Here is a 21,518-nt window from a genome sequence, read left to right on the forward strand (position 1 = left end):
CATGGAAGATTGTCACCAGATTAACCCCCACAGTGCTAGGCTGAGCCACAATGGGGCCTGAAACAATGTGTACCCAAAGTGTTTTCATTTCAAATGACGTTTCATTCCTTATGGACTTTTATATTCATTTTCATTTCATAATGTTTTGCACTAATATATTATCTTGGTGTCTGAGTTTTTAGCACCCACTTAAACTGCCTGGTTTGTCTTATCCTCTTATGGAGCCCTGTCCCCACAGCCCTTTCCCTTCTGTGTCACCAGACCACTGTGGAGCTGGCTTTTAGAGGTGATGGCAGGAAGTGGGTCAGTATCTCCTCACCTCTCCATTTCTCCCTCTCCCTTGAGGTCTTCCGATGGACCCCTCCCTGATGGGTAAGTGCTAGATTACTCGGTGGGGTCAGCCACATCTCAGTGGAGGGAGAAGTTTGTATTTATTTTGCTTTTAGGTATGCTCCAAGAGTGCCAGGTGTTTGTGGCAGGGTGCTGGGGAGGGAGATGGAGAATGTGCAATGACCAAAGTAGACATTTAGGGTTCCGAACAGACATGTAAGGTTAGAATAAATTTATGCCGAAGGCCATTCAAGCCATATACAGAGTCTATGCTTATGTAACAACTATGGCTGTTGGGTCAGAGTTTGTTCAAGAGGGGCAGAGAAAGAAGGGAGGGAAGAAGGGAAATTTACAAAGGTCTCACAAAAGCAAGGTAAAAGCTGGGCACTAGCCGCTCATGCCTGTGATTCTATCTACTCAGAAGGCTGAGATGAGAATCTCAGTTTGAAGCTAGCCCAGGAAGACAAATCAAGGAACTTATCTCCAATTACCCAGCAAAAAGCCAGACGTGGGGGGGTATATCTCAAATGATAGAGTGCCAGCTTTGAACAAAAAAGCTAAGGGACAGTCCCTAAGTTCAAGTGCCAGTATTGAAATGTGCATGCGCGCGCGCGCGCACACACACACACACACACACACACACACACACACACACACACACACACACACGAGTAAGGTAAGAAGGTACCACAGATGACCAAATATTGCCTAGTGTACAGTTTTCTCTGTTGCTGTCCTTTTCAGAACCTCGGAATCCTTCTACACAGCTGGCAGGCTTCTTTAGATTTATTCTAAGGCACTAAGGACCACGACTCATTCTTCATTCTTTTCTGTCAGGGAGGAGCAGATGTTCCTTGCTGATGCTACATTCCAATGCACGTCAGCATCGCCTAATGACACAACACACCGACATTGCACCTAGCTGTACTTTTCCCTTTGATGTAGCCAGTGAGGGACACAGAGTGACATTTCATTATAATCTGCTGGGTAAATGTTAGTCATGAGATATTTCAGAGTGAGCCTGAAGGAAGCTGAGATAACAATGTCACTCCAAAGTTAAGAAAGCCATTGTACAAACACGAGAAATTTTTTCTTCTTTCTTTTCTTTCTTTTTCTTCTTTTCTTTTTCTTTTTTTTAACAGCATCTTACTTTAAGCCCTTAAATGTCACTTTTGCTCCTGTCTAATTGTTTGTTTTTATTTTTGTCAGCGCTGGTATTAATTCTCAGGGCCTTGTATAAAGGCAGGCATATCCCTAGCCCTTCTAGATTTTTTTGTGTGTGTGGGAGGGGGTAGGAGATGGGGTGGTCATGATGCTTGAACTCTGGGCCTGGGCGCTGTCCCTGAGCTCTTCAGCTCATGGCGAGCGTTCTACCACTTGAACCACAGCACCACTTCCAGTTTTCTGGAGGTTAATTGGAGATAGGAGCCTCATGAACTTTCCTGCTCAGGCTGGCTTTGAACCATAATCCTCAGATCTCAGCCTCCTGAGTAGCTAGGATTACAGGTGTGAGCCACTGATGCCTGATCTAGTTATTTTTATTTATTTTAATTAATAAATTAATTTTATTAAGGCTTGAACTCAGGACCTCACTCTCACTTGGCTTTTTAACTCAAGTTTGGCCTACCACTTGGGTTAGACCTCCACTTCTAGCTTTTTGCTGGTTAATTGGAGATAAGAGTTTTTTTGATTTGTTTGCCTGAGCTCATATTGGACCTTGGGCTCCAGATCTCAGTTCCCTGAGTAGCTAGAATTGCAAGTGTAAGTCATTGGCACCCAGTTCCTCTAGTTATTTTTAAACCTTACCTTGTTATTATGTAGGTTCACTTACAGCGCTGTGGTTTTTGGAGAGGGATTGACTACATGGCTGGCTATAGAGAGTTCTTTTGAATTCTGACTTTGTTTCTTATTCACTGTGATAATCTAGGAAGATTATTTAATCTCATTTTCTTCATTAGTCCCAAGATTTTACAAATGACATTACCCAGCATTCCTTTATATGGGATCAAACTATTTCCTCCTTCTAGCAATTCCTAATTATTTTCTTCCTTTCTGCTTTATTACTAACTTCCCTGTTCCTTAATATTCCCAATTCTACTCTGCTCTTCATTTCATCTTTTCTCTCTGATGAGCTAAGATACTCTCCATTATAGCATGTAATTTTTAATGGAACTCTTCTTAGCTCATCTTTTGAAATGCAGTTCTGTCATTATATTCCAGCCTAGTTCTCTTTTTTTTCTAACTCTGGCTTTTAATGTCTGCTAATGTTCTAATATGAAGCCATCATTCTAATTTAATAATGATTATGAAAAACATACCTTTTGCATGTATTCCTGCAAAATGATTATTATTACAGAAGTAAAATTCTAATAATAAAGGTAATATAACATGATTGATGTTATTTAATTGTAGCTACCATTTCAATCTATCATCTATATAATATTTAATATGTACAATAATTTCCAGTATCTATCACCATTTTATAGGTAAGAAAACTGATGAGGAAAATTGAAAAGTCATTGGAACCAAGAGAGTTTTCTTTTGTGTTTAAAGGTATCTCTTGTGTAGATACCTTTAACTTGCAAGCTTAGCATCACTGTTTATGGAAACTATTTCTCCCTTATTCTTCACTCATAAGGCTCTCATGGGAGATAAGACGGGATAACACAAGATACTCTGACAGGATTCTATTTCCTGAGTGCTGAGCCTCATTCCATAGTTTTATGTACTGGTGATAATAAGAGCATTATCCAGGCTTTTTTATACTTGTCTACTGATAACATGAAATTGGTGGTCTTTTTTCTTTCTTCTAGTGCTAGGGCTTGAACTCAGGGTATGAGTGCTATCTCTGAGTTTTTGTGTTCAAGGTGAGCACTCTATCACTTGAGCCACAGCAGCACTTCCAAATCTTTTGATGGTTAATTGGAGATAAGAGTCTCACTACTTTCCTGCCTTGGCTGGTTTTGAACCACGATCCTCAGATCTTAGCCTTCTGCATAGCAAGGATTACAGGCATGAACAGGTACCCGGTTGGAATTGGTGGTCTTTTGAGCACCACAGGGGCTGTACCACAGTGTGGCAGCCTGTGGATAAAGAGCCTGGGAAGAACCATTTGAACTCCTGCCTTTAGTTTTCCCACCCATACATTCTGGAAGGCATTTCTCTTGACAATGGGTTCTCCTTTTTAGTTTTTGTGCTGGTACTGGGGCTTGAACTAAGGGTTTGTGTTGCTGTCCCTTAACCTGGCTTCATGTTTCTTTCTTTTGTTTTTTGAGGCCTTGTCTCAGTAAATAAATAAGACAACCAAAAAAGATCTGAAGATGACTTGACATATTTCAGGCTAAGCAAGAAGATGTGAAACTATTTACTTTTCTCCTCTTTTAGTCCTTGCACGTTTCTTTTATATACTCTTTCTGAAATTCAGACATCTAGTCTCTGGGGAGGGGAGAAAACCCTGGTGAAGGGAGGCTTTCCAAATAATAACTAAGATGAAACTTCAGAGTTCAGAATTGTCTTTGCTATTAAAAAAAAAGTCTAGTCTAACACCACTAGGCAAAGTTACAATTTTGGGTCTTTTAAAGACCCAAACATGCCATTTCCTTCCCTTTATGGATGTTGGTGGCTCATGCCCCAAATTCTAGAAACTCAGGTGGCTGAGATCAGAGGATTGTGGTTTGAAGTCAGCCCAGGCAGGAAAGTGTGAGATTCTTAATCTCAACTTAACCACCAGAAAAGCCAGAAGTGAAGCTGTGGCTCAGGGGCAGTGGTTAGGCCCTGAGATCAAAACCTAAGAGGAAGAAAAAAGGAAAAACCTGTAGTATGGTCTCATTATGAGATAGATTTGAGTAACTTATTGTCTATACTGAAAAAGGGGTAGAAATGTCAGAAGAGGCAGAGTCCGCCCCCCATAGCCCATAATCTTGGCCACAAAGCAGAAAGCACTTTTCTCTGCTAACAGCAGTAACTTGCACCTAATTTGTGTCTGCATCTCAAAGCCATTGCTTCACTCTGTATTTGCTGTGCACAGAGCACTTCTCAGTGGCTCTTTCTACCAGCAGGTAGAAATAGTCTGGGAATTCATAGGGGTGGATCAGAATGGCACTTTCTCAGCTGTTTACATGGAGCTAAAGTCATGGTTATAGGCGCTTGTCCTGGAGTGAGTACATGGTGTCAGACTTGATCCTTCTTCCCCGCCTCCTTCGCCTCCACCTCTAGCTCAGGGAGTTGTAATGACAAAAGTCATCATTCTTGGTGAATAATGCTGGGCCATGCTGAAAATTTGTGGCTGAGGACCCCCCCCCCCCTCCACTGCCACGCATTTGGTCACAGGGTAACCCATGGTAACTAAGCTTGAATCTGCTACGGGGCAAGGAGCCTCCCCGGTCTCCTGCTGTATAAAAGGCACCCTGCCAGGGACCCCAGCAGCTTCTCACTCCGCTGCTCTCCCGGTGTGCAGCCAGCAGCTCCGGAGTGGAGCCTGCAGCTGCAGAAGCAGGTCAGCATGCCACCCAACTTCAAACTTCAGGGCCACTTCATTCTGCTCTTCCTGGCTGCTCTGAGAGGGGAGAGCAGGTACCTAGAGGTAAGCCATTTCTCCTCGCTAGCGGCAGCCCTCTGCCTTTATTTTTTATTCTTTTATATAGGGTTAGTTCTATCTTCCCCCCTCGGTGGAGTCCTATCCCTCCCACTTGATTTCTGTCGGACAGTTTTTTCTTCCCTTCCTCTGAGCCTCCTGCCTGCCTTCTTCCCATGGGAGAAGCCCTGGTCTAAAGGAAGGGGTGTAAGACCCTCTCCGGACTGTACACCCTCTCCTCTGCTTTCCCTGGGCCGCATTGGAGGGTCTCCTCCCCCCCACCCCACACACTACCTTCCCGTCCACTTTCTTTCCCATCCCTTGAACTTTTCTCCTCTGGTTGCCTTTCCTTGGCAGATGCAAGAAGCTGTGGGCTATGACCCTCTCCTGCTTTTCAACGCCAACTTGAAGCGGGACCTGGCTGGGGAGCAGCCATACCGCCGCGCTCTGCGTGAGTCTGGGCGCCCTGCTGGCCAGCGATCCAGCGCCAGCCGGGTGGGGAGGTTGGGGCTCTGCCCCAGGGCGCCCAGGATCCCCGGGCTGGGGTCAGGGCCTCCGGGTGAGACTCCGGTAGGTAAGGATCTGTGGGATCCCGCCCCAGGGTACGAGAACCAGGAGGAGTTCTGGCTTGGGGCGCTGCGCTCTACAGAGTCCAGGAATGGGGCGCGCGGAGAGGGATTGCGCGAGGCTGGCGCTGTGGAAGCTGCAGCTCACCCCACCCCGGCTTGGTGCCCTCCCCCCAGGGTGCCTGGACATGCTGAGCCTCCCTGGCCAGTTCACCTTCACCGCTGACCAGCCGCAGCTGCACTGTGCCGCCTTCTTCATCGGGGAGCCCCAGGAGTTCATCACCATCCACTACGACCTGGTCTCCATCGACTGTCAGGGCGGGGATTTCCTGAAGGTGAAGCACCCCGTCCCATCCCGGGGAACCCTGGGGGGGGGGGTTGCGGGGAAGGGCGGGGGGAGGGAGCGGCCTGGGGGACCGCGGGGGGTGGAAAGGACCGGAATCCCGCCCCAAGCACAGGGAGCCAGGGACAACTCCTAATCAAACATCATTGTACACATTATGGTGCCCCGAATTGGAGAGGCACGCGGGGTGCGGGTGCGGGTGGGGGGGTGGGGAAGGGCATACTGTGGAAACCTCGCTCCAACTCCAAGAAAGACTTCACCCAATACATTGTAGGTTGGGTGCGCTGTACACTGCCCTGGGGTGGTTTAAATTCTTCCTATACGCTTTAGAAGCCCTGGGAACTTGCAAACACTTGCACTTGCAGTGTGAAAACTGTGATGCAACCTGGGCCAGGCCAAATCTGATAGCCAATAGCTAGCAGGAGAGCATGGATCTTGGTGAGAAGGTGAGCCCTACACATCCCAGATGTGAGCTTACCTGGCTCGGCTCTTGTGGTGCACGATCTTGTCTTCAAAGACTGACAGTCGGATCTGGGAACAGTAGGGCCCTGCAGCTGGGGGAAGGTGGAGGAGGAATCTACTTTGAGTCAGGAGAGGGGAGCACCAGCCCTGCAAGCCCATGGTCCCGCCACACCCAGTTGCCATAATTGCCCAGGTTGGGTTAGGATGGCTGATAGACTCGACTGTCCAATGAGAACAATCAAGATTAAAACCTTCAGAGCAGAATTATTCTGGAGCCTGTCAAACATGGCAGAAATAATTTGTAGCTGGGTTGCCGGCAGTTTGGCTGATGTAGGCTGTGCTGGACTTACTGAACTGGAGTCTGTGGGATTCTGGGAGGAAAGTCAATTGCCTTTTGTCCAGCTAGCAAAAGTACCCCGTGGAGACATGGCTTTTCTGACAGCATCGCATAACTGAAGCATTGTTGGTGTTTTAAATAATTTGGGATGATAGCAAAAAGTAAAATAATGGGTGAGCCCAACGCTGGTAGCTCACACCTGTGATCCTAGCTATTCTGGAGGCTGAAATCTGAGGATCATGGTTCAGAGCCAGCCTAGGCAGGAAAGTCATGAGATTCTTATTTCCAATGAACCACCAAAAAAGTGGGAAGTAGAGCTGTGGCTCAAGTAGTAGAGTGCTGGCCTTGAGCACAAAACCCCAGGGACAGCACTGAGGCCTTGAGCCCAAGCCCCAGGACATGCACAAAGAAGGAATGTTGCTTCCCCAGTTTCCTTTGCTCTTTGATTTTGAGATGTTTTGTTCACATTTTAATGACTAGAAGAAAGATAGGGCTTAATGAAATCCAAGTAATGCTTCTGTAGACTTCTTTTGGGAAACAATGAGCAAGATAAAAATGTGCATTGTCTATAATTTCCTTTTAGCCAAATAATTGAAGGGCTAAGATAAAGTATAGGACAGTTTAGCAGCTTTAAGACCTATACTTGAGTAATTGTTAGCCAAAAAAAGTCATATGCAGGAAAACACATGAATTAATTATGTGTAATTACTCATCAGTCCTCACAGTCCAAATATACATAAATGGGAAGCAACTAGGCTGGGGATGTGAGCTGTCAATTTCTCATTTAAACTAGCTGGAGAATTTTTCTCTCCTTTTCAATGTTCATGGTTTAAGAGGTTACAAAAGTGACCATCTATGTATTTTATTTTTTGGGGAAAGGTGTTTGATGGATGGATCCTCAAGGGGGAGAAATTCCCTAGCTCCCAGGACCACCCCCTCCCCACCACGGAGCGGTACATAGATTTCTGTGAGAGTGGTCTTATCAGAAGAAGCATCAGATCTTCCCAGAATGTGGCCATGATCTTCTTCCGGGTTCATGAGCCAGGAAACGGATTCACACTAACGATAAAGATGGATTCCAACCTCTTTCGTAAGTGAGCTTCTTGTATTCTCACTCAAAAGATGAGACTTGGGGGAGAGGGTTTCAAACCTGATTTTTATTCCATTTATTTCTTTTTATTTCCATCAGTCAGGTTATGAGTACAATGCATCTTGATCAATGTCACCCCTTCCATTATTCTCCTAAACCTGCTTTTTCAAGGTAATATTCTCCTAGATGTAGGAAATTTGATGAGAAATGGTTTGAATGGAAATCCATTCACACTTAGAAATCACCTAAAGAATATTTTTTAATTCATTACTGTGAAAATGAAATTAATAGTTTTAAGTTTACTTCCTGGTCTATCCTAACTTATGGTGGATACAAGTCTATTTTTCTTCATAGTCTTGTTTTGATCTCCTAAGGTACTGTAATGCATTCTGTGACAAACTTTAATCTCCCCAGTCATTCTATGAATCCAGGATAAGCTTAAAGGATCAGATATGCAGCTGTGGTCCTAGAGCTAATAGGCAAAAGCTGAAAGGCTGCACATCTGAGATATGGTAGACAGATGTCATGCCCTGAACACAGGATTGGGCTAGGTTATCTTTGTGTTGCCTTTCCGGGCGGAATCTACCATCACATAGTTCAAGATTACACTAGAAAGCTGTATAGTTGTATAGCTGATTATCCTAATCAAAAGAAATCCACTCATCTGTTTATTTTTCCCCATTGAAGGAAAAATCTTAAAGAAAGTGAGAAAGCAAGCTTGCAAGCATATCACTCATTACAGGATGCATACAAATGGATGTGACTATTTCATGTAATTGAAGGGTGAGCCCTAACCTCAAGGATAATGTGTTACTGTCTTCTAATTCTATTTAAAAAAAAAACAGGACAAAGGATGAACTAATGCAGTATGGATACTCACTTGACACTGTGTTGGACATAACCTTATAACTTGGGTGGGGGGAGTAGTGAGGGGTTAAGCAGGAGAAAATGAGAGATGGGGTAACAGTGTTTAAAAACACTACTCATTACCTTACCTATGTAACTGTAACCCCTCTGCTCATCAACCTTTCAATAAAAATAAAAGTTTTTCCTTCCCCAGGGTGTTTCTAAGATTAGAGCAGAGTAATTCTAGAGGATGAAATGCAATACTTTTTAATACTTTATTTGTTAAGAAGTCACAAGACACCATCTAGAACTGAGGCATTTCAGTTCTTTTTGAAATTAAGTGTGATTAAAAATAGAAGGAGGCAAGAATTAGGTTTGATCTGATCAGTCAGAAACTTTTGTACCATAATAAGCAAAAATGCAAATTCCAATGCTTCAGTTTCATAGATAGAAGAATATCATTAAGTCTACATTTGAGACGAAATTTCAGAATTGAAACCCAAATTTCAGAAATTCTTGAGAGCAGTACACATTAAACTTTTACTTTTTAAAGCTGGGTGCTGGTGGGTCATGCCTATAACCCTAGCTATTCAGGAGGCTGAGATCTGAGTATCACTGTTTGAAGCCAGATCGGGCAGGAAAATCATGAGACTTATCTCCAAATAACCACCAAAAAATAGCTGAAAGTGGAGCTGTGGCTCAAGTGGCAGAGCACCAGCCTTGAACACAAGGACAGTGCCCAGGACCAGCACAAAAATTTTAAAAAAATAGTCAATATCCAGCAAATATTCATCAGACTTAAGCCTTCTTTCTATTTAAATCTTAGCCTGAAGGTTTTACTTGAGATAAAAGTATTTACTTAATTACAAAAAAAAATAGGATCTCAAATTCTGTGAGTAAATATTTCAAACAGACAGGGTTTGAGTTCAGGCCTTACTTTGAAGCCTTGATTCTCCCAGATGCCTGCCTTTAACCGAGATGTTAGTAAACAGAAATATTTCTAGAACTTCTACCAGGCAGTTCTATTGTCTGGTTGGTAATGTCCTCTGATTGTAATAAAACAACTCCTGCAGCTGAGGACCTACCTACAGGGTCCATGTCAATGATGGTTTTTATTCCTCAACTCTTTCCTTTTTGCAGATGTCATTATAATATATATTCTGTCTCTGAGTACAATACTCTAGACCATGAACAGAAACCTAGAATAGGGGCATGATCAATTTCTGTAAATACCTAGCACATCAACTAATGTAAACATCTCTCTGTGTGTCTCTCACTCTGTCTCTCTCTGTCTCTCTGTCTCTCCCTGTCTCTGTCTCTCTCTCTCCTTACAAAGCTTGCAATGTCATCTCTCAGACCCCAAATGGCAGGTTTACCCTGGTGGTCCCGTATCAGCATCGAAACTGCAGCTTCTCCATCATTTATCCAGTGGCCATCAAAATATCTGATCTCACACTGGGACACTTCCATGGTCTTCACTTAAAGGTGAGTGGTTTGCTTCCTTGCTAATCACTTGGCAAGAGCTGAATTTTATCAGAGCCCCAGCAGATGTGACATCCAAAAATTGGAGCAGCCTATCCCTTCGGCTATTAAAGCTCCCCTTCGTTGCCCTGGCGGCTTTAGCTTAAGCTCTCTTCTATTTCCATCATGCTGTAAGCCTCATGCTCAGGTGCCCATTCTGACTACTTCAATGTTTTGCTTGTGACGTAAGGAATGCTCTCAATTGGTAAACTTGTGGTATGTAATTACAATTGAACTCGCTTGTACTCGTCTTCTTTTACAAAAATTCTCTCCTAGCAGAACCTAGTGTGAGTCATCAGCACAGCTGCTTTTCTGATTATTGGAATTTTCTTTTGATACGAAGGAAGCATCTCATTGGTAGAACCCGGCTAGCGATGGAAGAATGCTAACTGTAGCATAAAATACAAAATTGGATTTTTAGATTGCAAAAAGCACCAAAGTGTTTGCATTACATTTAATTCAATCCATTTGCTTTGAAAATATTAGCTGAGAATTCCTATCAAGTTACTTTCATATGAACTTCCACACGGGCCTTTAACTGAATACTAAACTTAGCCACATTTATTTGTGCTGATAGCATCTTCCCTGTGAGTCATCCCATTTCCTTGTATGTATGTGCTCAAATGCTGAGGTGAAGATAACACACCTAGGTACTGGTATCAAAGGTAGCCAGAGTTCCTAATCAGACAGATTTTAGTGGAAGTCAAATAAATTGGACCAAGGCTGAGAAAAAGAATTCATATCCAATCTCCTCTAGTGGACCACTGCCTATTTTTGCTGTTGTTGCTAGGCCTTGGTAAAAGAATGATCTTTTGATGAGGGTGTATTTGAATGTGTGTAGTTCAGCCTCATTGGTTTGATATTGTTTGTATGTCATCTGCCATCAGGCTTGAACTCTGAGCCTGGATGCTAGCCTGAGCTGTTCAGCTCAAGGCTAGCTCTCTACCACTTGACCCATAGCACCACTTCTGGTTTTCTGGTGGTTAATTGGAGACAAGAGTATCATGGGCTTTCCTTCCCTGGCTAGCTTTGAACTGGGATCCTTAGATCTCAGCCTTCTGAGTAGCTAAGATTACAGATGTGAGCCACTGGTGCTCGGCTCTTCCCTTAACATTTTAGAGCCTTATGTGTTCTAGTCATCTATTCCTTAAAAAAAAAAAAGTATTTCTTGAGGGCTGAGGATGGTGATGCACACCTATAATTCCAGTGCTGGGAGGCTGAGCCTGGAGAATGAGAGAGGATTACAGAGGAGAGGTCATTGAACACCAAGGAATAGCATCATCTGTGCTTCTTTGTTTTGTCCCCTCATTTTACTTTCTACTTCTTCCCAATTTCTTTGTTTCCCACTTTACTCTTTCAAGCCTGCCTTTTCAACACCACCTGCTGACATTTGGAACCTAAAGAATCAAACGGAAATTTCTGTCTTTGGAGATGTTCCCCTTGGACACCCTCTACCCAGGGGAAAGGCAATTACTTTTTTTTCCTTTCACCCCTATATAGTTTAATTTGACTCTCAATTCACAAACATGAAGCCTTATGCACAGGGAGGTTAATTAAATCTCTATTTCATCACTTGATGAAATTATATGTAAAGTACCTAAACATAGAACCCCACACATAGTAGGCTGTTTTAATATAGAGTCCCCTCCGGGCTCCTTTCCTCAGCTGAACAGTTGTCATTATAGTATGTGGTAATTCATGGTGTAGTTTCCGTTGTATTTCAATGTCCTCCTTCTTCTTCTCCTTCTTCTTCTCCTTCCTCCTCCTCCTCCTCCTCCTTCTTTTTTTCTTTTGGTGCTGGTCCTGGGGCTTGAACTCAGGGGCTTGGAACTGATCCTTTTGCTCAAGGCTAGTGCTCTATCACTTGAGCCATAGCACCACTTCTGCCTTTTTTTTTTTTTTTTTTTAATAGTTTCTTGTAGATAAGAGTCTCACAGACTTTTCTGCCCAGGCTGGCTTTGAATCATGAACCCCAGATTTCAGCCTTCTGAGTATCTAGGATTATAGGGGTGAGCTACAACAGGTTGGCCAATGTCCTAAATGTGTAATATGTGCACTTCTGCCTGAGTCCCTATTTTCAATTGTTCCCTTTGTGCTAGTTAACTTATAGATACCTATCAGGCTTTGCTACATTTCTGTGAAGAACAGGATTACAGGCAAAATGAGCTATGCAAATTGTAGGAGATATTACAGAATGAAATTGAGAATTTCAAGACAGCTTGGTATGGAGGCACATGCCTGTAATCCTAGCCACTTGACAAACAGGCATAGGATGATCCCAGAGAAAGGTAGAGTGAGATCTCATCTGAAAAACAAACTAAAAACAAAAGGACTGGAGGGGCGGGGCTACCAAATACAAGGTCTAGAATTGAATCTCCAGCACTAGTGAATTAATTACTTCAATACAGAGAGAGCAGAGCATTAAAGTCAGTACTCAAGCTGGGCCCTGTGTTCTGCACAGATGGCATGCTGAGGAGGCAGCCTGCTCACAAGAGAGGGGGTACCCAAAGCAATTCAGTAGGGCCAAGAGTAGCTGTTTTCTTTGTGTTGGTGGAGTGAGGCACATGAATTGCTGTGAGTAAGACTAGGGGAAGGGTGAGGGGAAGCAGGGGAAGGTGGCTACAGTGGGTCACACAAATCAGTTCTCACAATCCATTCTTCTGTTGAGTACCGTCACATAAATCTGTTTTCATTGAAAGGAGAAAGATGATTGGTGTGTTCAATGAACTTGGGGCCCTAAGTCAGTTTTATTCTTTCTTTAATAGGATCATAATTAATCAAAATCTTTGTTGATAGAAATGATATGTTCCAATGGAATAAAAATCCTTTTATAAAGAAGAAAGGAGAGGCCTGGGAAGTTGGCTCAGTGGTAGAGTGCTTGCCTCGCATGCATGAGGCCCTGGGTTCGATTCTTCAGCACTCCATAAGCAGAAAAACACCAGAAATGGCGCTGTAGCTCAAGCAGTAAAGTGCTAGCCTTGAGCTGAAGAGCTGAGGAACAGTCCCTGGGCCCAGAGTTCAGTTCCCATGACTGACAAAAAAAAAAAAAAAAGAAAGAAAAAAGAAAGGAGAATTGACTGTGGCTTATGCCTGTCATCTTAGCTACCCAGGAGGCTGAGATGTGAGGACCATGGTTCAAAGCCAGCCTAGGCAGAAAAGTCCATGAGACTCTTATCTCCAATTAACTACCAAAAAGCCAAAAGTGGAACTTTGTTTCAAATTGTAGAGTGCTAGCTTTGAACACAAAAGCTCAGGGATAGAACCCAGGCCCTGCATTCAAGCCTCAGGACTAGCATACACATTAAAAAAAAAAAAAAGGTTTCTGCAAGAAGAGGAAAGGAGATGAGTTAAAGGAAAAAAACTTGAAATCCTGTTTATAAAGTACAGATAACTGATTTCATTTAACTCTGCCTGCCTACATTAAGAAATTCAAATAACGGGGCTGGGAAGGTGGCTCAGTGGTAGAGCACTTACCTTGCATGCCTGAGGCCCTGGGTTCGATTCCTCAGCACCACATAAGCAAAAGGAAAAAAGCCGTAAGTAGCACTGTGGCTCAAGTGGTAGAGTGCTAGCCTTGAGCTGAAGAGCTGAGGGACAGCGCCCAGGCCCAGAGTTCAGGCCCCACAAACTGACCCCCCCCCCAAAAAAAAAAGAAATTCAAATAATTCCATGTGATTTGAAAAGCAAAGCATTTTAATATTTCATATCAAGTTTATAGATTCCTGTAAGCACATTTTAGACAATATGCTTGATTTACTCAAGCTATTTAGGAAAGTGATTCTTATTATTAATTTTCAGAGTTCCAGATATTAAATACCAATGGCACTTCCAGGGTGCATAGGTCTGATTAAATGAATCCCCCCTCTCCCCCAACACTGATTTGACTTCTGTCACTGATTTAAACATACCTTGCTCTGTTGTTTTATTTTCTTAGAGACCTCCAGCAGATTGCGGGGAAATTGGAGACTTTGTAGAGCTACTAGGAGGAACTGGATTAGACCCTTCTAAGATGATGCCATTAGCTGATCTCTGCTACCCTTTTCATGGTCCTGGTAAGCTAGTTCTTCAATTATTAATCATGTGCCCACCCATGTTACTTTACATAAACACCCCTTCACCCTGTGTTTCTATATATTGGAAAACAAGTTCGTCCAAAATGAACTCACTGAGCCAATATTAGAAGTATATGTTTGAGCTTATGCACAGTATTAAAGTGCATGATCAAATTATAGCTACGAAGCAAGTAGGAGGTATATTTAACATTGGCCCCAAGTAAAAGTGAAAAGATAAAACTTTCCATTTTTTTCATATTCTTGGGAATCCCTCCCTTCATCCTCTGATGTTAAAGTATATATTTATTGAAAGACTAATGGTTCAAATGGTAGATGTACCAAGGATTGGTAATAATACTAACAATGACAACAAAATTAATGCAACAATATAATAATGGTTAAATATATTTTCCACTTGTGTGTGTACGTGTTTGTTACTTACAGCAAATAAACAATAAAGGATTAAGCCTTACTAGAACTGCTGTCTGAACTGCTGAGGGGCCCCAACTTCTAGCAGCTAAACCAGCTCCTTAGAGGCCATTGCAGCCCAAAAGTAAATGGTCAATCCTAAAATGGCTGCTTATAATTAAAAAAAAAACAAAAAAAAAAAACCAATTGGGTCGGGCATCAGTTGCTCACACTTGTAATCCTAGCTACTCAGGAGGCTGAGATCTAAGGATCATGGTTCAAAGCCAGCCCCAGGCAGGAAAGTCCATACAACTCTTATCTCCAATAAACCACCAGAAAACTGGAAGTGGCGCTGTGGCTCAAGTGGTAGAGCACTAGCCTTAAGCTGAAGAGCTGAGGGACAGTGCCCAGGCCCAGAGTTTAAGTCCCACAACCAAAAAAAAAAAACAACCCAAAAAAACAAAAAAGCAAAAAAAGGTCTGGGAAGGTGGCTTAGTGGTAGAGCACTTGCCTTGCATGCTTGAGGCCCTGGGTTCAATTCCTCAGCACCACATAAGCAGGAAAAAAAGCTGGAAGTGGTCCTGTGGCTCAAGTGGTGGAGCACTAGCCTTGAGCTGAAGAGCTGAGGGACAGCGCCCAGGCCCAGAGTTCAGGCCCCACGACCGGATCCCCCCCACAAAAAAAAGCAAAAAACCCAATTGGTTCAGTATACAGCTGCCAAGCAGAAGCAGACCTTCTTTATTAGAGACCAGTGAGGATTTCCATGTGATCATGTACAGGTGGATGAGGATGGGCTAGAAATGACTGGCCTCATGACCAAGCTAACCAAGTGCACATGTGTGTGTGTGTGTGTGAGGAATTACATTAAACATACCTCTAGTGTGCATTTCTATATCTGTGCTTCAGGTACAGGAGTCTATGTGCATCTTTTTAATTTTTTTTTGTCAGTCATGGGCTTGAACTCTGGGCTTGGGCACTGTCCCTGCACTCTTCAGCTCAAGGCAAGCGCTCTACTGCTTGAGCTACAACGCCAATTTCCAGTTTTCTAGTAGTTTATTGGAGATAAGAATCTCACAGACTTTTCTGCCCAGGATGGCTTTGAACCGCGATCCTCAGATCTCAGCCTCCTGAATAGCTAGGATTAGAAGTGTGAGCCACTGGCACCTGGCTCCATTTGTATCTTAAGAGAAATAAAATAAAAAAAGAAGATGAAGCATCCCAGTGTCTAATCTCATAGGTAATTCCAATCATAGACTCTTCCCTACGTAAGTAAGAAAACTCTAAGCAGAGAGTCACTTTGATCAGTTGTGCCCAGTTATCTTTAAAACCAGGTCAACTCAACAGTATTTTCTTTCTCTAACTTGATGCTGAAACCTTGATAGGAAAAACAGGCCTGAGACAGAATTAATACATAGAGGTAGACACTATGGCCTAGTGTGGTCTCTGTCTCTACCCTCCCTAAACACAACAAGACTTCAATTTTTTTTTTTTTTTGACAGTCCTGGGGCTTGAGCTCAGGGCCTGAGCTTTTTTGCTCAAGGCTAGCACTCTACCATTTGAGTCACAGCTCCATTTCTGACCTTTTGGTGATTCATTGGAGAGCAGAGTCTCATGGACTTTCCTGCCTAAACAGGCTCCCAACCTCAATCCTTAGATCTGAGCCTATTGAGTAGCTAGGATGACAGGGGTGAGCCACTGGCACCCAGCTTAAAAGGAAAGTTTAGATTAAAGAACATGTGTTCTTTAAAATCCACATCATTAAAGCCAGGGTCATTTTCCTGATTGAATCACATGACTTTGAAGGTGGCAAAAGAGCTAGACAAGGGCCAAAAATACTTTTGCCTAATTTATGTACATAATTAAAGTCAGGTTTTAGATGGCTTTAAGTTGCAAATAATATCAGTTTTTGGTGGTTCATGTTAAATATGTTTGATTGTTTTTCTTCCACTCTAATCCCACAAATCCTTCCTAAATTGTTAAAAAGTATAAATTGATTTTGTCCTTTAAATTGAATTTTATTAAAATCTATGTCAAAATAAATAATCGGTACATTAAAGGAAATAAGATGTATTATATGAAGTTTGGAATAAGATCAGAAGAATAGCCTTTCAAATTGTTTAAAGAAAAATAAATGTGGGCTGGGAAGGTGGCTCAGTGGTAGAGCACTTGCCTTGCATGCATGAGGCCCTGGGTTTGATTCTTGAGCACCACATAAGCAAAAAGAAAAAAGCCGGAAGTGGCACTGTGGCTCAAGTGGTAGATCACTAGCCTTGAGCTGAAGAGCTGAGGGACAGCGCCCAGGCCCAGAGTTCAGGCCCCACAACCAGACCCCCCTCAAAAAAAAAGAAAAAGAAATGTATCTGGGTGCTGGTGGCTCACGCCTGTAATCCTAGCTACTCAGGAGGCTGAGATCTGAGGATCACGGTTCAAAGCCAGCCCAGGCAGGAAAGTCCATGAAACTCTTTTCTCCAATAAGCCACCAGAAAACTGGAAGTGGCGTTGTAGGTCAAGTAGTAGAGTGCGAGCCTTGAGCTGAAGAGCTGAGGGACAGTGCTCAGTCCCAGAGTTCAAGCCCCATGACACACAAAAAAAAAAAAAGTGTCCCTCTAGTCATAAAGTAAGTGTGAAACTCTCTCATATTAACTAAAATAACTAAAAAATTTACAGGATCAATGTTTATGATGATTTCAAATTGACTTTTACCTTAAAAACATGGAATGATTTCGCTTTATTTAAGCCCAGGTGAGTGTTTGTGAGGCTCCTGTTACCCAATGGTAATAGAATTTGTCTTCTCAGTATTTAGAAACACCTCATAGAGACAAAAAGTATGGAGGGAAGTTAAGGAAATTACAGCAGCAGGAAGAATTATGTGGGCAGCCAAATCTTTCCTAGGAATCAGCTTGAGGCTGGACAAATAAAAGGAAAATGATTTTTTAATTAAAAATATAATGTGACTTTCAATATATGACTACTCAGGCACACCTTCATGAGAAGAGTAAGTTGACAGATGTTCACATGGATAACAAGAATAGTGGATAAAAGACAAGAGCGGATATTAGAAGTTATTTCAGACATGCAGAGCACTGAGACAGAAAAGGTGCAGCTGGGCCCTAGAACAGGAGCTAGCCTACAACGTGTGTGTCTGTACTGTGCAACTGACCTTTGATTTACGTGCACAACACTTACTATCTAGATCAGGAAAAAATAAGCAGGAGATGTTTAAATCTTTGCTCTACATAAACATCCAGTGGTACATGCCCTTAGCCCTTGATCATTAAACCCCAGGTTTGGTGACACCCTCTTGCAACTGTCTCTGTACATTTCCAACCTGTCTCTAGGGACAGTCTTGTCCCCCCCCCCCCCACCTAGAGAAAGGTCATGGGTAGCCTTTGCCCACTTTCCCACCCGATTTCATGATATATCAAAACAAAACAGAAACAACAACCACAAAAATGCTTCACCCAATAGTGTATGTAAGAGAATGTGTAGAGGGATATGCCTACCATGTTTCACTGTGTTTAAATGATCTGGTGGACAGCAATAGTATGTATGGTTTCTAACCTACTGAGAAACTCCTATTTCCATCCATTACAGCCCAGATGAACATTGGCTGTGACAACACTGTGGTGCGCATGGTCTCCAGTGGAAAACACATAAATCGTGTGACATTTGAATATCGTCAGCTGGAACCATCTGAACTGGAAAATGAAAATGGAAACAGCATCCCAGAATTCTGTTTGTTGAGCCTTTGAATACTCAAATGACTGGTGTGCTACTAGCTAAATGTGTTCTTAATGGCTATTGTCTATAATTTTGATGACCAGCTAGTGAAAAGCTTCTCAAATCAGTCAGTATTTAGGCCATGAACATACAGACACGTTAAGTTTTTGTACTGTGCTTCCTTTCTCTTTGTAATATATTATTGAACCAAGGCACATGGCAAGTTTTCTACTGCATGGTAGGAAACAAGTTTCAACTGGAAATGTTTGTAATTTACAGGTGTGTTGCAAAACTGAACTCTTAAGTGTAAAACAATGTCGTTTTCAAGAGAAAGGACTACAAAGGAAGGAAAAAGATGTCACTAATAGTTTTCTAACAGAAAACTTCAAAGGCTTGTATATACCAAAGGAGCTGCATCTGTTTATTTTCTGTTAACAATTCTGTTAACAATAGATAGAAGTGGTAGCCATTTTTGGTTGATTTTTAACCAAACTTTGTACTTTCCATCCACAAATACAAACATGAATAAATGCATTCAAAACATTGGCATCTTGACAATATGTTTTATTTTATTTACTTATTCATTTATTATTTTTGTTGGTGCTGGTACTAGGGCTTGGACTCAGGGCCTGGGCACTCTCCTTTAGCTTTTTCACTCAAGGATGGCACTCTTATCACTTGAACCATAGCTCCACTTCCAGCTTTTTTTGGTGGTTAACTGAAGATTAGAGTCACATGGATTTTCCTACCCAGGCTGACTTTGAACCACAATCCTCAGATCACAGCTTCCTGATTAGCTAGGATTACAGGTGTGAGTTACAAGCGTCTAGCAATGTTGTACTTTGTTTTCCTGATTAGTCTTTTCCTTTGTAACCCTCAGAAAATGATGCTCTCATGTACTTCAGAACTAAATGCTAAAAGCGATTGTTAGAGATTTCTCAGAGTTGGTAGAACTCTGGACTGTTGAGATAATTATGAAGAGCAGAGGAAGAATGGCAGTGTTTGGTTGGTTGTAGAGGGGAAGCCTGGAGCAGGAATCTACTTTCCATTGGCCTCTGGAGAGACTCAGTTCATGTCTTCATCGCAGTGGTCATACTTTTCAACAAGGACAGCAAGGACCTCACAATTCTTGTAGACAATTTTCAGAAATCTGAGTACTTCTCTGGTTCTGAAAACAGTTTACTGCTCCCTGAACGTTTTGTGTTTGACAAGCAATATGTAGACAACATCTCTGAGCAAAAATATCTTCTGAAGAATATTCTGAAGTGAGCTCTTTATGTTAATGGAGGAAATTTCAAACTATGCAGTAATTAATGGCTTCATTATGATTTTCGAAACATATTTAACATAAACCTCATTCAACTATTCTAGAATCCATCAACCAAGCAGAAGGATTAAAAACTAAGGGGAAGTAGAGCTGTGGCTCAAGTAAGTGGTAGAGAGCTAGCCTTGAGCGCAATAGTGCAGTGGCAGTGTCCAGGCCCCAAGTTTAAGCCCCAGAACCAGCACACACACACACACACACACACACACACCCTGGATAAGAGTTTTGTAAAATACCTAGAATTTAGCACAAGTTTTAACCCAATAGATATTCTAGAATGAATGACTAATTTAGCAAATGGTTGAATAAATTTCTGTTGGGTGGGTGATTATATAATGCTTTATCAGCATCTACAATATTGAGTTCCTCAGTTTACTAAAAAATATTCTAGCTGGTTCCAGTAGCTCACGCCTATATTCTTAGCTATCTTATTAATAATTGCCAAGCAAGCATTAATATCACGAGTCATACCCCTTGCCCCTTTGTTTGTGAGACAGAGTCTCGTCTCATTAACATTGCCTGATCTGTCCTTGCAAAAGTGTACACAACATACAACACTCCTGGATCTGCTTACAGAGTATCTGGGACTGCAGTTGTATGTACCACCACGTTCAATTATAGCTTACATGCTTCAAGAGGATAGCCACTCTTAAGAGTTTTCATTCCAAAAAGATGGAGTAGGTTTTTGAAAACAAGACAAGAGGTGAGATTTCTGGGGGGAAATTCCAGGGAGTCTTGGAGTTCTTTCACATCCACTGAGTGAGTATATTGGGCAAACTTGCCTTTCTTTTCCTTTTTTTTTTGGTGCCAGTCCTGGGGCATTAACTCTGGACCTGGGTGCTTTCCCTGCACTTCTTTTGCTCAAGGCTAGTGCTCTACCACTTGATCCATAGCTCTATCTCAACTTTTATTTATTTTTATTAGTTTGTTGGAGATAAGAATCTCACTGTCATTTTTGCCCAGGCTGGCTGTGAATTGAATATCAGATCTCTACCTCCTGATTATACCTCCAGATCTCTACCACCTCTCAGGAGGTATAAGCAATCCACTCAAACCTGCTTTTCTGAGAAAGGTCATTGAGCAATGTCATTAAGATCATTCGGGCTCTTAAAATTCCAACTTTGCCACTTACTTGAGTAAGTCACTTACTCATTTTCCATCACTGAGTTTTTTTTTTAATATGTATCTTCTTCATAAGCTTTTTTTTTCAAAATGAAATGTTTAAATCTATCTAAAACCTAAAAAATATATATACATATATATATCATATATATATATATATTTATCTAAGACCTATGTGAGGGCTTAAGAGTCTCTGTCCTCTCTTCAGCATTAGTTGCAAACACTCCTTCATTTGCTTGTAATTGGTTGTATTGTAGTAAATGAAATCTTACTGCTTTTCTGTTATTTAATTTTGCCTTTTACTAGATGAATCTTTATCTGCCATGTAGTTTTTCTCAGGATTGAAATTCAGTTGGCTCAGTATGAAATTTGGTGATAAAGGATTTTTCTAAATCTTCATTTTTTTGCCATTTTAATAGTAAAACAGTGTTTGCCTGCAAAGTAGAATGTTCAGGAAAGAAATATAAAGGTTTGATGGACAGGATTTACTTGTAGGCAGTGTGTTGATGTGCTCAAAACCACCCAATAAGAGATTTGGGGAAAAGAGCTCCGATTATAGTTAATCATAGGAAATGATATCTCAGTACACTCTTATTTGTGCCACTATTGCAGAAAGAGACACACTATTGTATCTTCTGATAAACAGATAGAGGGCTTGTGTTCTAATGGGTCATTTGTACTGATTACCATACATTTTCCTCTTTGCATCCAAGTATTTAGTGTGTGTATTGTGTGTGTGTGTTTGTGTGAAGACAAACTACACAAAGAGAGAGGATCCAGAGATAGGACACAGGAAATCTGGGTGAGAGAAAGAAGGCTTGATT

The 21,518-nt window shown here is 42.0% G+C and overlaps 1 protein-coding gene across 2 annotated transcripts; it reads left to right on the forward strand.

Annotated features, from left to right (window-relative positions):
• Positions 1-4,786: 4,786 nt before the first annotated feature.
• On the forward strand, positions 4,787-18,795 carry LOC122117237 (corticotropin releasing hormone binding protein). 2 transcript variants are annotated; one of them, XM_042690944.1, is made up of 7 exons: positions 4,787-4,912; positions 5,261-5,354; positions 5,647-5,804; positions 7,491-7,701; positions 9,884-10,032; positions 14,003-14,120; positions 18,123-18,795. In XM_042690944.1, exons 1-7 carry the CDS (start codon positions 4,832-4,834, stop codon positions 18,278-18,280), a joined length of 969 nt encoding a protein of 322 aa, XP_042546878.1. In that variant the 5' UTR covers positions 4,787-4,831; the 3' UTR covers positions 18,281-18,795. The 2 variants fall into 2 exon arrangements, with proteins under 2 accessions (XP_042546878.1, XP_042546879.1); XM_042690945.1 differs by lacking the exons at positions 4,787-4,912; positions 5,261-5,354 and adding an exon at positions 5,408-5,477.
• The last annotated feature ends 2,723 nt before the right edge of the window (positions 18,796-21,518 follow it).

The sequence above is a fragment of the Dipodomys spectabilis genome, unplaced genomic scaffold, assembly GCF_019054845.1.
Source record: "Dipodomys spectabilis isolate Male_0828 unplaced genomic scaffold, ASM1905484v1 ptg000140l, whole genome shotgun sequence".
Lineage (NCBI taxonomy): Eukaryota > Metazoa > Chordata > Mammalia > Rodentia > Heteromyidae > Dipodomys > Dipodomys spectabilis.